Source organism: Cherax quadricarinatus, chromosome 82 (genome assembly GCF_038502225.1).
Source record: "Cherax quadricarinatus isolate ZL_2023a chromosome 82, ASM3850222v1, whole genome shotgun sequence".
Taxonomy (NCBI): domain Eukaryota; kingdom Metazoa; phylum Arthropoda; class Malacostraca; order Decapoda; family Parastacidae; genus Cherax; species Cherax quadricarinatus.
The window spans coordinates 12,510,153-12,527,001 of NC_091373.1; the positions used below are offsets into that span (position 1 = coordinate 12,510,153).

At 35.8% G+C, this 16,849-nt stretch overlaps 1 protein-coding gene across 1 annotated transcript in view; it reads left to right on the forward strand.

Moving 5' to 3' along the window:
• The first annotated feature begins 5,868 nt into the window (after positions 1-5,868).
• LOC128702906 (tuberin-like) overlaps positions 5,869-16,849 on the forward strand; it is a 174,499-nt gene continuing 163,518 nt past the window's right edge. The window contains exons 1-7 of the mRNA XM_070102611.1: positions 5,869-6,004; positions 8,019-8,239; positions 9,259-9,446; positions 10,546-10,743; positions 12,761-12,935; positions 14,859-15,050; positions 16,396-16,537. Of these exons, the coding sequence (XP_069958712.1) occupies positions 8,033-8,239; positions 9,259-9,446; positions 10,546-10,743; positions 12,761-12,935; positions 14,859-15,050; positions 16,396-16,537 (1,102 nt within the window). The 5' untranslated portion in view covers positions 5,869-6,004; positions 8,019-8,032. The remainder of the gene's footprint in view (positions 6,005-8,018; positions 8,240-9,258; positions 9,447-10,545; positions 10,744-12,760; positions 12,936-14,858; positions 15,051-16,395; positions 16,538-16,849) is intronic.

Here is a 16,849-nt window from a genome sequence, read left to right on the forward strand (position 1 = left end):
CAACCCATCCTCCACTGGAACCACCCTCCACTGCAACCATCCTCCACTGTAACCATCCTCCACTGCAACCATCCTCCACTGCAACCATCCTCAACTGCAAACATCCTCCACTGCAACCATCCTCCACTGCAACCATCCTCCACTGCAACCATTCTACACTGCAACCATCCTCCACTGCATCCATCCTTCACTGCAACATCCTCCATTGCAACAATCCTTCAATGCAACCATCCTCCACTGGAACCATCCTCCACTACAAGCATCCTACACTGCAGCCATCCTACACTGCAACCATCCACTGCAACTATCCTCCACTGCAACCATCCACTGCATCCATGCTCCATTACAATAATCCTACACTGCAACCATCCTCCACTGCATCCATCCTTCACTGCAACATCCTTCATTGCAACAATCCTACACTGCAACCATCCTCCACTGCATCCATCCTTCAATGCAACCATCCTCCACTGGAACCATCCTCCACTACAAGCATCCTACACTGCAGCCATCGTACACTGCAACCATCCTCCACTGCATCCATCTTTCACTGCAACCATCCTCCACTGCATCCATCTTTCACTGCAACCATCCTCCACTGCATCCATCTTTCACTGCAACCATCCTCCACTGCATCCATCTTTCATTGCAACCATCCTCCACTGCATCCATCTTTCATTGCAACCATCCTCCACTGCATCCATCTTTCACTGCAACCATCCTCCACTGCAACCATCTTTCACTGCAACCATCCTACACTGCATCCATCCTACACTGCAACCATCCTACACTGCATCCATCTTTCACTGCAACCATCCTACACTGCAACCATCTTTCACTGCAACCATCCTACACTGCATCCATCTTTCACTGCAACCATCCTACACTGCAACCATCTTTCACTGCAACCATCCTACACTGCAACCATCCTACACTGCAACCATCCTCCACTGCATCCATCTTTCACTGCAACCATCCTACACTGCAACCATCTTTCACTGCAACCATCCTACACTGCAACCATCCTACACTGCAACCATCCTACACTGCATCCATCTTTCACTGCAACCATCCTACACTGCAACCATCTTTCACTGCAACCATCCTACACTGCATCCATCTTTCACTGCAACCATCCTACACTGCAACCATCTTTCACTGCAACCATCCTACACTGCAACCATCCTACACTGCAACCATCCTACACTGCATCCATCTTTCACTGCAACCATCCTACACTGCAACCATCTTTCACTGCAACCATCCTACACTGCAACCATCCTACACTGCATCCATCTTTCACTGCAACCATCCTACACTGCAACCATCTTTCACTGCATCCATCCTACACTGCAACCATCCTACACTGCAACCATCCTCCACTGCAACCATCTTTCACTGCAACCATCCTACACTGCAACCATCCTCCACTGCAATCATCCTCCACTGCAACCATCTTTCACTGCAACCATCCTACACTGCAACCATCTTTCACTGCAACCATCCTACACTGCAACCATCCTACACTGCAACCATCCTACACTGCATCCATCTTTCACTGCAACCATCCTACACTGCAACCATCTTTCACTGCAACCATCCTACACTGCAACCATCCTACACTGCAACCATCCTCCACTGCAACCATCTTTCACTGCAACCATCCTACACTGCAACCATCCTCCACTGCAATCATCCTCCACTGCAACCATCTTTCACTGCAACCATCCTACACTGCAACCATCCTACACTGCAACCATCCTACACTACAACCATCCTACACTGCAACCATCCTACACTGCAACCATCCTACACTGCAACCATCCTACACTGCAACAATCCTACACTGCAACCATCCTACACTGCAACAATCCTACACTGCAACCATCCTACACTGCAACCATCCTACACTACAATCATCCTCTAAGTCTGTTACCCATCATGCTATTTATATCTTCATTAAAATAATTGATTTTGCCTTATAGACCCCTGAATACTTTTCCTTACTATATTATGTTAGCGTAAGTCTTGCTGGCACTAAGCATAATACCATTTTGTAAAAAGTTGTTATGTATACACTGTTCTGTGCCACACCTACTCCTATAATATTTTTATTAATTAATAACTTAATTTGAGGATGAATAAGAGTTCTTAGAATGTAAATTTAACTGGGGAAAAATTTCTCTGTTAATGATTCACATCGTGATTATGAGTGTGGTAGGGGAATAGCCGCACTCTGAAGGCCGTAGAGGGTAAGTAAGTAAGTAAGTTTATTCAGGTATACACAAATACAGTTACATAGAATTATCATACATAGCAGCATATGTGTAGATTTGAAATGTGATGTCAGCACACTTCTGAAAACAGCGATTGAATAAACGATAAACCATAACACAAGACACAGAACACTTTTGGATGTTCCCCGTGTCCACATCACACTATGTAAGAACTCTATGCACATAAAGAGCCCCAAAATTTGGAACTCAGTACCAGTAAATACTACAGTAACCCGGTCTGAACATCAATTTAAGACTCTTCTCTAAAACCACCTACTCACCCTAAACTAAATATTCAACACTCAATACTTAAATTTACCAAAAACCTCCCAATTACCTAAATCATAACTATTCAAAATTTAAATACCCAAAGTTCATACACAACTTAATACTTAATACATTTTAGTATAAATATCTGCACAAAATTATACTTACACCATACTGTAACATTCTCATACTGTAAACTACTTTCAACAACGCTCAATATTATATTCCAATATTATAACTTAAATATTGATATACACAACCTACAAAATACTTTCAAATTTTCCCCTATGTAATATCCCCAGATGATTATAACTTCATTTTAACTTTACTAACTTGCTGTCTGCTTAAACAAACTATGGTCATTTCTCTAGTATTAAGTAGTCTGTAAGCCATTATTTTAGTCTACCCATAATGCCATGGCATGAGAGTGGCACTCTTGGCACTGCAACTCATTATTGTAACTACAGAATCTCAATGTAAACTTCCAAAGAAATAAAAATTGTATTGTATTGATGTGTCGGTTGAGTAAGATCTAAAGCCTGATGGGTAACTATTTATTTATTTAATTTAATTTATTTATTTTTTTATTTGGACATGATACATAGCTGTACAAAGAAATATAGTGAAATATAGTGAAGAATGTTGTCATTAAGATACTTAACTACTTGACAGTACACCGCCCTCTCTAGAATTTTGGATATTATACTGAGTATACTAACAGGTCTATACTTGCTGACATCAGACCTACTATTTTTCTTGAAGAAACGTAAAAATAATAGAACAACAGAATACATTATGACCTGACACTTGACCCCACACACTGAGGGTGGGAGTATAGTAAAGATTTGGTCAAGGCGTCAAGCCTCACGTCAAGTACAGTCTATGAGTCACATTTCAGGCATAGTGTAAATTCTATTAATTATAAATGAATGTAATTTATATATCCGGCATGATAGTGGCTTTCTTTGTACTTAGCAAATCATATTGTAATTACACATCGTAAACTATGCAAAGAAATAAAAGCCTTAATCCTTAATGCTATTTTTTATGAAACTTGATTTGATTATATTTCTCTCAACTATGGACTTGATTGATACAACTTTATATGCCTTTTGAAAATCAGTTATGTGCTAAAAATCTCATATATATATATATATATATATATATATATATATATATATATATATATATATATATATATATATATATATAATATATATATATATATATATATATATATATATATATATATATATATATATATATATATATATATATATATGTCGTGTCGAATATGTAAAACTGGTCAATTAGCAAGAACTCATTTAAAATTAAGTCCTCTCTAAAAATTTTCTCTTATACATTTAAAGATATATTTTTTTCATTAATGTTAATATAAAAAATTTTAATTTTGGACCAAAAGAAACTTAGAAAACTTACCTAACCTTATTATAACAACAGCAATTTATTTTAGCCTAACCCAACTAAATATATTTTAGATTTGTTTACAATAATTTAATACTAAACAAACACAGTAAAATATATATTTTTCGTTAGGTTCAGAATGATTTTGGCGAAATTATTGCATACACAAATTTTCACTTGTCCTATATGGCAAGATGAGCGTTGCTATTTAAGCCAAGATCGCAAGTTCTGCCTATTTATATAAAGTTGATATGTTAGCCAAGAAGAGTATCCAGAAGGAGAACGTAGAATATAACTTTGGTATAACTGTGTCTAACATTAGGAATAATATTAGGAGAGAAGTAAATAATGAAGATGATTGTTATAGGAATGCAGTTAGAAGCCTGAGTAGATCTATAACCCACTATGATAACATGAACGTAGATAAGTATGTTTATGAAGCAACTTGCAATGTGAACAGACTGACTGATGTTGTAGTGGCCAGGCTTAGGCTTGGTTACAAGTACTTCTGGCAGTTTGGGAGACACACAGATGATGATCAAACTAAATGTAAATTATGTGATCAGGCATATGGTCACTCTCTTGAACACTATGTGCTTAATTGTCCACTTATTGAGGAATACAGAGACAGACAGTATAATAACCTATGTGACATGTCAAGATATCTTATTAATGAAAATAAGATACCAGATATACTAAGCAAATTTCCTAAATTTGCTTGTAACAGATAAGTGAACTATAGATATGTAGATATAAATCCATATGTATTCCTGTTAACCCTTTGGGGCCTAGTTCCTAGGCCTTTTGTGTATCCATATGCTCTCGCGCTACCGTCCACAGGATGGATATGGGGTGCACAATAAACTAGCCACTTCGGTGGCAAAATCTAAAATCTGCCTATTCGGCACGACATATATATATATATATATATATATATATATATATATATATATATATATATATATATATATATATATATATATATATATATATATATATATATATATATATATATATATAGCCTATTATTGTAACTTATATTTCCCTGGGCAGATGTGAGCCTTTAGCTCACATCTGAAAGACCTTGATTAAGTTCTGGCAAAGTAGAAAGGTTGGGCATATCTCCATAATTAAGCCTACTGCCCATTGTAGGTCGACTATATATATATATATATATATATATATATATATATATATATATATATATATATATATATATATATATGTGTATGTATATATATATATATATATATATATATATATATACTGTATATATATATATATATATATATATACCGAGAGGTAGGTGTGTGTTATTCCACGTATATATATGCCGGGTTTGCTTTAATCTCTGTTTTAAGGAATAAAGTATTTTTGTCTGGTGGTGAAGCTATGTGCATCCTCGTGTAGTTGATAGGATTTAAAGCTCAGTAATTAACCAACCAGTATATTTTAAGTTAAAGGACCCCTGTGGAAATAAGTCACTTTGACTTTTTGAGGTTATCCTAGGTAATGTACACCGATTTTTGTATATGTGTGTACCTGTTCCTGAATAAACTTACTTATTTACATTATATATGATAATTGTACATATGTATACTTTACCTAAATAAACTTAATCGTGGGGGATTATTATTATTATAATCAAGGGGAAGCGCTAAACCCGTAGGATTATACAGCGCCTGGGGGGGGGATGTGGAAGGCATTCAGGCTTAATTCGGGGAAGTGGAGCACAGATCCAATTACCTAAATCAAGAACCCCTCACCAACATCAAGGAACCTTCCCTGAGGGAAATCGTGGGGGAAAGGATCAAAGGACCCTGGTAAAAAAAAAAAATAAGCCAGGCAGTGGCTTTGTTGGCTTGTTCTGGGTTTCTAACCCTTCAGGTTAATAATCTGAATAGAATTTTCTTCTATTTCGTCTTCTACATTATTATATATTTTTTTTGAAGTTTATTGAGCATTTATTGGGCGTTTGAGTGAGCGTAACACCTCTGTGCTGTCCACCACGGCTCCCACCTCTCTACCCTTCACAAGTAATTAAACGTTTTATTCTACTGTATTTTGCAATGATCACTCTAATTTTTGACTCGTGCATGTATATCATCAATCTCTTGATGTGTACATCAATTTTTGGGAGTGATGGATCTGTTTTTATGACCTAAAATAAAGGAAATGTAAAATTTGCGTTAGCCCAACCTGGTAATGTTGTGAAGTCAAAAACACTTGAGGGGCCATTTTTATCCAAGTCAGGGTTTATTTAATGGGTTTTCTCTCCAGGTGTTATACAGACACCTCCAGAATACATATAGCAATGCAAATAATACACACAAGTTTAATGGTATGCAGTTTTCCGAATGTTTTCCCCCGAGAAAAATAAGATGAGCTACGAATCTTGTTAACTCTCGTATTGTTATACGTTTATTAATCATAATTGATTAGCTGATTATCTTTGTTTAAATGATTACATGTGTTTATAATATGTACATAGTAACGCATACTTGTATTTTTAGATATACATAGTTAATTTATTTACTTATTTCTAAGACAGTGTTCCAGATTTCTTTGTTTTTCGGGGTTCTAATTACACGTAGGAATTACAATATTCGGGGTTATAATTACACGTAAGTATTACATTATATTTATGTAAAATGTATGCATTTGTATTTTATATTTTAGTCATGGTGTATATACATTATAGATGTGTACACAGATATGATGACTTAACCTAGGATATGCCGACATTGTCAAAGATTTTGTCTTTATGATCAGTAGTGACTCATTTGGCATGTATATGATATATTTATGGTTATTTTATAATAATTAAACTAATCTTTAAGTAATTATTATAGTATTTTTATAATTAACTAAAAATGGGAATAGTCACTGATTTTTTGGGGGCTATCCTAGGTAGTTTATGTATGGCAATTCTTCTTATGTGTAACTGTACCTAAATAAACTTAATAACTGATAGCAAAGATAAGCTGTATTCAGTAAATGTCTATGGTTTTGTAGGCTTTTACAGACAGTACAGGTAGTATAGGAATTTTTATTGTGGGTAAGGTAAACATAATTTTTATTGGCCTACACCGGAGGTAAAATGGAATTGTAACCTAGAATAACTTGACTAGCTTAGATACGAAGCATGTATACCTGGAGAGGGTTTCGGTGATCAGTGCCCCTGTGGCCTGGTCTGTGACCAGGCCTCCTGGTGGATCAGGGTCTGATCAGCCAGGCTGTTACTGCTGGCTGCAGTAACAAACCACAGCCCGGCTGATCAGATACTGACTTTAGGTGCTTGTCTACTACCTTCATGAAGACAGCTAGGGGTCTGTTGGTAATATCCCTTATGTATGCTGGGAGTCCGTTGAACAGTTCAGTATTCAAAGACCATCTCTTAATGAATTATTTTGCATTTCAATAAGAAATGCTAGTAAAAAAGCATAAAAGTTACTACTTGAAAACAAATGGTTAATGCAAGATTGTATCCTTAATAATTATCCCTTTGTGGGGCAAGGGCTCCAAATGTGCCCTTAAAAAATGTATTTAAGTCATCAAGGGGGATTACAGGCCCCACAAAGTTAATGGCAGTTTTGCAGTAGATAAGAATTAAACATATCAAATCAATTTTATAATACAAAGAATTAATATTTTTTTGCATCTATAACAGTAAAGGGAACCACAATGTTTATCTAGTTTTTGCAACTGTTTTTGACATTTTTGCAATAGATTGATGGAAAATGTAGCTGCAGGTGTTATAGGAAGAGAAATCAGAATTGGGACCAGTTAAAATTGCCATTCCACAAAGGTCAGAACTGATACACATTGGTACATGCAGATAATTGTAGCATATCAAAGGTTACAAATTAAAAATATTTAATGTAGAGCAATGCTAATGAATGTAAGTTTGTGAGTCATGATGACTCAGGAGTAGAACATTGCAGTTTGTCATTTTTTTATGGAGACCTGTTGTTTTACTCATTTTTTAGAACAGTAAGAATGCAGTGATTTTCTTTTTATTATTGTTTTGTATTGTGTTTAAAATTTCAGGGAGATGTACAACAATGAATAAGGACAGTAAACCAGAAAAAAGTTTTCCTGAAAGGCTGAAACGATGGTTCAAAATCGAACGTGGAAATTTACCTGGCTGCCGATATATAAGACTAACAGAAGAGCTAAAGACGGAACTTAGTAATGAGTCGCCAGTGCCTGTTCGTCTGAAAGCAATCAGAGAATTAACCGAAGTGCTTGCATCTAGGAAAATGGCAGAAGTGAGTACTGTATGCTTATTGCAATTTTTTTTGTACATGTAATGGCTTGTATAATAAAGCTGATTTGTATTTGGTAAATTATCATATTTGTTTTACATTAATTTCACAGTTTCATCGTAATGAAATAGAGAGGGACGTAATTAAGCCACTAAGGGGTAGAGTATTAGACTTTAATTATTATGATTCTCCTTGTTAACAATTAACATTCTTTGTTTTTTTAGAAAATGGTTGGTTCATACTGTTCCCCACATACAGAAAGGAATATGTTCTGAAAAAATATGTCAAATTAGTTAGTTCTCTTATTATTATAGTTATGTAAGAAAAAAGCAAAATATGGTTAAAAATTGTAAGAATAAAAAAATAACCAAGAAATGTAAATATATTTATATATGTATTGTACAGTATTGTATAAAATCAAATAAATGTGAAGAGATACAGTAATGTATGGTTATAGTACTATTTAAGAATGTGTGTTAATTATTAAAATGATGTTCCATATGTATGTAATAATAGCTTATGAATGCTAGTTAGATATGGATTAGAAGAATGTTTATCAAATCCTAAGAGTGTGAGAGTATTCCTTATTACTCATTAACTTTTTGGGCACTTACTTTGGAATGTGTAATGCAAACTGAAGTTGTATCTGGGAAAAATGAAGCACTAATGCTCTTGTCACTAAGAAACATAGTTCAGATTATTGATAAATTAATTTTTATAGTGCTTCCGAAACATTATTGTGTCCATTGTATGCAAATGAGAAGAAAATTAAAAATATTAGTTTAAAATACAGGTAGATGTAAAGGCCCAGGGCTTGTAAGACCATATGTAAGTACTGTAACTTCCCAGCACTTATTAGTGATATAATAAATTTTATACAGTACTGTAACTTCAGACTGTCTTGCTAGCATCTTGTGTCATTTTCCTTGAGGTTTAATAAATTATTCCTGTTATTCAATTTAAATTTTTGTTACTGTACAATAAGAAATATATTTCTAAAATGTGTGTGTTTTACTCAACAGTATGGGATTGAGAAGCTATGGATCCTTGTACAGGACTTGCTGGCCCTGACCTGTCCATCTGAGCAACGCCATACTACATTACAAATGCTCACCACTCTTGCAGCTGGACATGATCGTTTAGGACCAATGCGACATGTCTTCTTTAACTACATTTCAGACAATTATCAGCATGAAGATAGTAAACCTATGTATGTTTCTTCTAAATGCCATATTTCTTGTTTTAATAAGGCCAATGAGCTGATGCTGCATATGATTTTTATGGGATGTTAGGATTTTGCTGTATAGATTTTGGGTGAAAAGTGGACAGTCCTTAGAGTTATGCTGTATCTTTAAAATTTTACATATATCTCTAAAGTATTGTACCCAGATGTGTGTGTTTATGAAATCTGGCAAATAAAACAGACTAGAATATACTGCTGTATATCTGGTATTAAAATACATTACCAGTAGTTTAACAGCACTGGTGAAGATTTTATTTTATAAGTAAAAAAAATAAAATCTAGGAAATTAAAATAATAATAATTGGTATTCATGAATTTGTGAAATTCTTTTGCTTAAATATTTTTTATTTATAGTTTGAAGTAAGTTTCTTCTAATGTTCTTTCTGTACCTTTAGCACTAAGGTTCTCATCGCTAGCATTACCTTGTGTAGTATTTGTCATTTCTGTTGTGATCAAATTATCAATGATTTCAGCATCAGTCTGTGTTTTGTAAATTGGAAGATCTTTATTACAGTTATACCAGTTCTGATTGTCCTCAGAAGTGTTAGAGATTACTTTAAATAGTTGTTTGGTATGTTTTTAGGATATTCCTCTCCAGTTTTCAGTTTGTATTTTGAAGTCTGCATCACATGAATTATAATCTTACGGGCCTTTGTAAAATCACATTTCATATTTTAAGCAATATTAAGTCATTGTCTGGGTAACCTTTTTTGAAAACTTTAGCATATGAGTTTCATAAAACTCTTGTTATTAATGCATCCATTTCAGCATATGCATTCTAAACTGTTAATTACCCCTTGATTCAGTGGCTAAATCAGGGACCAGCAAGTATTTGTTAAATACACTGTATTTTATAGAAGTATAGCCATCCATATAAAACAAACTAGCAGTAGTTAGAATAATACATCTTTTTAAATATAATGCTCTGCATAACCATGGGCTTTCTGCATGCACAGCCAAATGTCACCCATCTCTCTACAAATATTGTATCATGTGGAAATAAATCTTTGAGATGGGCATGATATCTAGTTGTACTTACACATTATGCCTTTGATTGTATTGTCAGTTTTGACTTCTTCCGTGAGGTGATAGCTGAGGGAAAGCAACTAGAATACATCGATGAGTATGTTGGCCCTTTTCTGCTGGAGTGGCTTCCAGGACTTTTAGCCTCACCACAAGCTGCTGATGCTCTCAACCTTATAATTATTCTAGTCAAGTTCAATTCAGCTTACTTGGATGAGCCAGTCGTTACTGGCTTTGTCAAGTAAGTGGCTAGGCTTTGTAATGTTATTTTTTTTGTGTGGAAATAATCTTCAAGTAATATAAAGTGTTTTTTTTTTCTTTGAGTCACCCTACCTTGGTAGAAAAAGGCTGATGAGGGAAAATAAATTATAAGCCTATGAGTAAGGATAAAGTAGCAATGTTTATGCCATTACAGTTTCTTCTTACAATCTTTTTGCCTCATTAAAAATGCAGAAATAGGGGCCACATCTTTTTGTTCAGGTAAGTTAATTTTCCTTAGATTTTTGGAACTTTTCACTAAATTGAGGTTGGTAAAGCAGTTTCAGAATAGAATGAATAATGGGGTTGATTATAAAAGTTCAGATATAGGAAAGACTGGTTGAGGGAATTTTTTCTGCATATTATTTATCAACATTATGAATCAAATAGTATTTGATAGACAGTTGTTTGAAAAATTCATTCATCCAAATTTTGCTAAAAAGTCTATTGAATTCATTTAACACTGAATATTCAGATTTTGGGTGATTCTAAAGAGAAGTTTCAAAGTTTAGTGGACGAGTTTGGGAGGGTTTGTAAAGAAAGTTGAAAGTAAACATGGATACGAGTAAGGTGATGATGGTATCAAATGAGTTACGTAAAGAATTGGATATCACATTGGAGGGAGGGAGAATGGAAGAAGTGAATGCTTTCAGATACTTGGCGGTAGATTTGTCAGCAGATGGTTTTATGAAGGACGAGGTTAATCATAGAATTGATGAAAGAAAAAAAGGTGTGTGGTGCATTAAGGTGTCTTTGGAGACAAAAAACGTTATTCAGGAAGGCAAAGAAGGGAATGTATGAGAGTATAGTGGTACCAATACTTTTATATGGGTGTGAAGCATGGGTTGTGAATGCTGCAGCGAGGTGGAGGCTGGAGACACTGGAGATGTCGTGTTTAAGGACAATGTGTGGTGTAAATATTATGCAGAGAATTCGTAGTGTGGAAAAATAGGAGGTGTGGAGTTACTAAGTGTATTTATTCAGAGGGCTGAAGAGGGGTTATGGAGGTGATTTCATCAGTTAGAAAGGATGGAGCAAAATAGAATGACTAGGAGAGTGTATAAATCTGTAGTGGAGGGGAGGAGGGGTAGGGGTCATCCTAGGAAAGGATGGTGGGAGGGGGTAAAAGAGGTTTTGTGTGCAAGGGGCCTGAACATAGAGCAGACATGTGTGAGTGTGTTAGAGAGGAGTGAATGGAGATGAATGGTTTTTGGAATGTTGGAGTGTGAGCAGGGTAATATTTTGTGAAGGGATTCAGGGAAACCGGTTATTATAGAGTTAGCCGGACTTGAGTCCTGGAAGTGGGAAGTACAATGCCTACGCTTTAAAGGAGGGGTTTGAGATATTGGCTGTTTCAAGTGACATCTAAACTGCTATATCTGGGCACCTCTGCAAAGACAGTGATTGTGTGAATGATAGTGAAAGTGTTGAATGATGGTGAAAGTTTCTTTTTTGGGTCACACTGCCTTGGTGGGAGATGGCCAGCATGTTCAAAAAAAGATCAGATTTTTTAAGATTAACCCGTAAATGGTCCAAACGTATATATACGTTTTTTCAACATTTGAAAGTATGTAAAAAAAGTAGATCTTCTTTTTGTTTTTTTACATTTGAAAATGTGTAAAAAAACTTTGATCTACTTTTTTTTTGTTACATTTGAAAATATGTCAAAAAAATGTAGATCTACTTTTGTAGCACTACACATGTGAACGTAGATCTGCTTGGACCGTTTACGGGTTAATTGTAACTGAATCTTGGCTAGTGTAAATAATGTTAACAACACCTTACTTGAGTTTTCAGTTATCAAGAAAACTGATCAAGTTAATGAATTAACTTAAAATTGTCTACAATATTTTTCTGTTGAAAAACACTCAGTCCCAACTGGTGAAACATTTAGTTGGACTTGCACTTTTTTTTTGTGAGGTTGATATTGGTCGTCAGAGATACATGATTTGACATTTCTCAGTAGTACTATTACTGAAGATAAATTGTGGATTTTCCAGGCAAGTAGTTCTTCAGCTTCACAGAGCAAACAGCGAGTCAGAAGCGTTGCTGTGTTTACGTGTCCTCGATGCTGTGCTTGCATACAGTTACCTTCCTTCTTCTGCACTGCCTAGTTTCATTACAGCTCTTACAAGAGCTGTTGGTGTGCCTCAGCTCACTTCTGAAGCATGGAAGGTATGTTTGGTAATATGAAAATCAGGTTAATGTTTTTGTATCATACCCATACTGTATTATAATTTACAGTTTTTAATTTTATTGTAACATTGCCTTTTTATATTCTTACTTTTTATCAGAAATCTTATTGAAATATCACACTTACAAATGGATTCACAAATATCATTTGTGTAGTGTGTAACACACTGGCCATCTCCCACTGAGGTAGGATGATCCCCCTTCCCCCCCAAAAAAAAGAAACTCATTCACCATCATTCATTCACTAGCTGACTTGCTAGAAATGCGTATAAATAACAAATCAAAAGCCCTCCTAACTGCAGCATCTCCACCCATCCTTCAGAGTGCAGACACTAATTTCTTTTGTTATATGTAACTACAGCAGAGGACACTGAAAAATTACAGGAAGACAAGCAGGGTTTTCCAGTGGGCAGTGGAGAACAACATGATGTTCAATGGTGAAAAGTTTCAGCTGCTTAGGTATAGAAAGAATGAAGAACTCAAAAGGAACACTAAATACAAAACTCAAGAGGGTTACCAAGTAGAACAGAAGGAACACATGAGAGACCTGGAAATAATTGTCACCTGACCTTTCTTTTAAAGACCATAACAAGACAAAGATCATGACAACCTGGAAGATGACAGGGTGGGTATTGAGAACTTTCAAAACAAAGGAAATAATACCAATGGTGACACTTCAAATCGCTAGTGCTTCCTCATTTAGAATATTGCTCAGTGCTGATGGTCCCTTTCAAAGCAGGTGAAATATCAGAGCTGGAACAAATACAGAGATTGCTTACGGCTCACATTGAGCCAGTAAAGCACCTAAATTACTGGGAACGCCTTCAAGTCTTGAACATGTACTCATTGGAATGGAAGAGAGAGAGATACATGATAATATACACCAGGAAGGTACTTGAGGGCCTTTTCCCAAATCTGCACACTACTATAACAACATACTGGAGTGAGAGATATGGGAAGAAGTGCAAAATAAACCCAGTGAGGAGCAGGGGTGCAGTGGGGATAATAAGAGAACACTGCATCAACATCCACGATCCCAGACTATTCTGCATCTTACCAGAAGATTTCAGAAACACGGCTGGAACAAGTGTAGAAATCTTCAAGAGGAAACTGGACAAGTATCTTAGCCAAGTGACAGATCAACCAGGCTGTGATGGATACATGGGGCAGTGGGCCTCCAGCAGCAGCAGCCTGGTTGACCAGGCAAGCACCAGATGAGCCTGGCCCATAGCTGGGCTTCAAGAGTAGTGAAACTCTTCGAAGGTATGTCAAAGGTTAAAGTATGCACCATGCCTTTAATGTAATATTTATGTGAATAAGAAATGAATCTAATTACAGAATCATAAATTGTGATACGAGTATCCTTCTGGCAAGGCACCTATTAAATGAGTGATGATGAATGTGGTTTCCTTTTTTGGGTCACGCCTACCTTGGTGGGAAATAGCTGATGTAAAGACAAAAAGGATTTCAGAACGGCTGATTGCGGTGCTACCTATACTTTTGTATAGTATATCTTTCACAGTTCATCTCCCTTTGAGTTAATGAGGCTTCTAGTTATTTGTGGCATCCTGTCACGTTTTTTTATATAGCACAATGCGTATCATTTTTTGTATTTCCTCCACTTCACCTTCTAATGAAATCTTAAAAAAATTCTGAAGTTGTTTGCTTAGTTCTTCTGCAGATCCTACTAGAGCTCTAGTCTTTTTGAGACTACTTATACATGCAAATTTGTATGAAATATAAGATATTTTTAAATTTGTCTTTGATTTCATTTTTTGCACAGTTTTTGATTTTGTCCTTTGTTTAGTGCCTTTATAAACCCTGTTACTGTCACACTTTCAGAGAATTTTTATTTATCGCACTGCTAAGAATTCAGTTATTCCTGAGTTAATATCTGATTCTCAGATCATGCGTAACCTCCTTGGAACACATCTTGGCAATAGTGGGCTCTACGTGCTGTGCCATTTAATTCAGAATGACAACAGTGTTTTTTTGGTGCGTGGAGCAATCTTCTTCCTCACATCAGCATTGTGGGGGGGCAATAAGGTGACATCCCTTGACTACAAACCAGCAGCAGTGCTTCCAACATTCCAAGTGGTTGGTATAAAAAGTTGCTTCATAGAATTTATTTTCAGTCAGTTTGCATGCCTTTCTAAATACTTTAATGCTATTTTTTTTATCTTGTGTACATTATATTGGAAATGGCTGCTTAATATGAGGCAGATATGAGACTTTGTAATAAGTACTATATAGGGTTTAGTGTTTAATGTACATCTTCATTACATTATACTACTGTGCATCTAGTGTATTTGCTGTTCCTTCCATTACTTCTCAAAATGTCTTCAAATAATAATAATAATAGTCTTGAAAAAATGAAGCTTTTATTCTGCAATATATTAGTAATATTTGAGTGGTATAAATAAATGGCTATGAGGTGACAGATGTTAAAAGGACTCTTTCCACAAAGAAACATTTTATTTATATGACATTTCATCCACTGGGTGAGATGTTAATAAAAGTTTTTTTTGGTTGAATGTGTACTTTTTACTGTTCATAACTGGCATGCTAATTCCCTTTCATGAAAATAAATGGTATAAAATACCGACACAATGGAAACATAAACACATACGCAGTTTAATGTGATCCTTTATTGACAACGTTTCGCCCACACAGTGGGCTTTTTCAAGTCACACACAGATCTATGTGGGGTGGAAGATACGGGAGTATTTATAGTCAGGTTCAGAATGTTGAGGTTAGGTGGAGAATGCTGCATCTGATGATCTACCAGGCAGGGTTATAGAGTCTTGGGTAGCTTGGCAGGGGTATTGGACAAGTTGTGAGTAGACCTTCTGTAGTGTTCTATGTTCTATGTGGGATAGCGATGAAGAAGTTTCTTGGCGAGTGGTTCATCTATGTTATAGAAGCCGTTGTTCTGGTTGAAATTGTTAGTTATAGAGATAAGCGATGATTCCAGGATTCTTCGGTATTGAAACTCAAGACTTATTGCCACAGAAGACAACACTCAATACCGAAGAATCCAGGAATTATCGCTTATCTCTATAACCAACAATTTCAACCAGAACAACGGCTTCTATAACATAGCTGAACCACTCGCCAAGAAACTTCTTCATCGCTATCCCACATAGAACATAGAACACTACAGAAGGTCTACTCACAACTTGTCCAATACCCCTGCCAAGCTACCCAATACTCTACAACCCCGCCCGGTAGATCATCAGATGCAGCATTCTCCACCTGACCTCAATATTCTGAACCTGACTATAAATACTCCCGTACCTTCCACCCCACGTAAATCTGTGTGTGACTTGAAAAAGCCTACTGTGTGGGCGAAACGTTGTCAATAAAGGATCACATTAAACTGCATATGTGTTTATGTTTCCAATTCCCTTTCATATTTTATTGACATTCTTTTTTCTTTTAGGCTGCCAAAAATGGTCATGTATTAGTGGTTTATGAAGTAGCTTTAAGTATTCAAAAACTTGTGTCCAAAATGTATATGGAGCTTCATTTGTCCTCATGGAATCTTGTTCTGGACACCCTCAGCAAACTTTTTGAGCATGCAGGTAAGGAAAAGATATTAATTATGGAAGGACGTAAACTTACAAACTGCCCAAGTTGCTAACATCTACACTTATGAATGAAAAGCTTACTAAACACAAAATTCCTTTAATCCTTTGACTGTTTCGGTCGTATGTATATGTCTTATGAGCCAGTGTTTTTGACATATTTTTACTCCAAAATTCTAGTGGCTTCAAATCAAGCGAGAGAAAGCTGGTAGGCCCACATGTGAGAAAATGGGTCGTTGTAGTCAGTGTGCACAGTATAAAAAAAATCCTACAGCACGCAGTGCATAATGAGAAAAAAAACCTCCGACC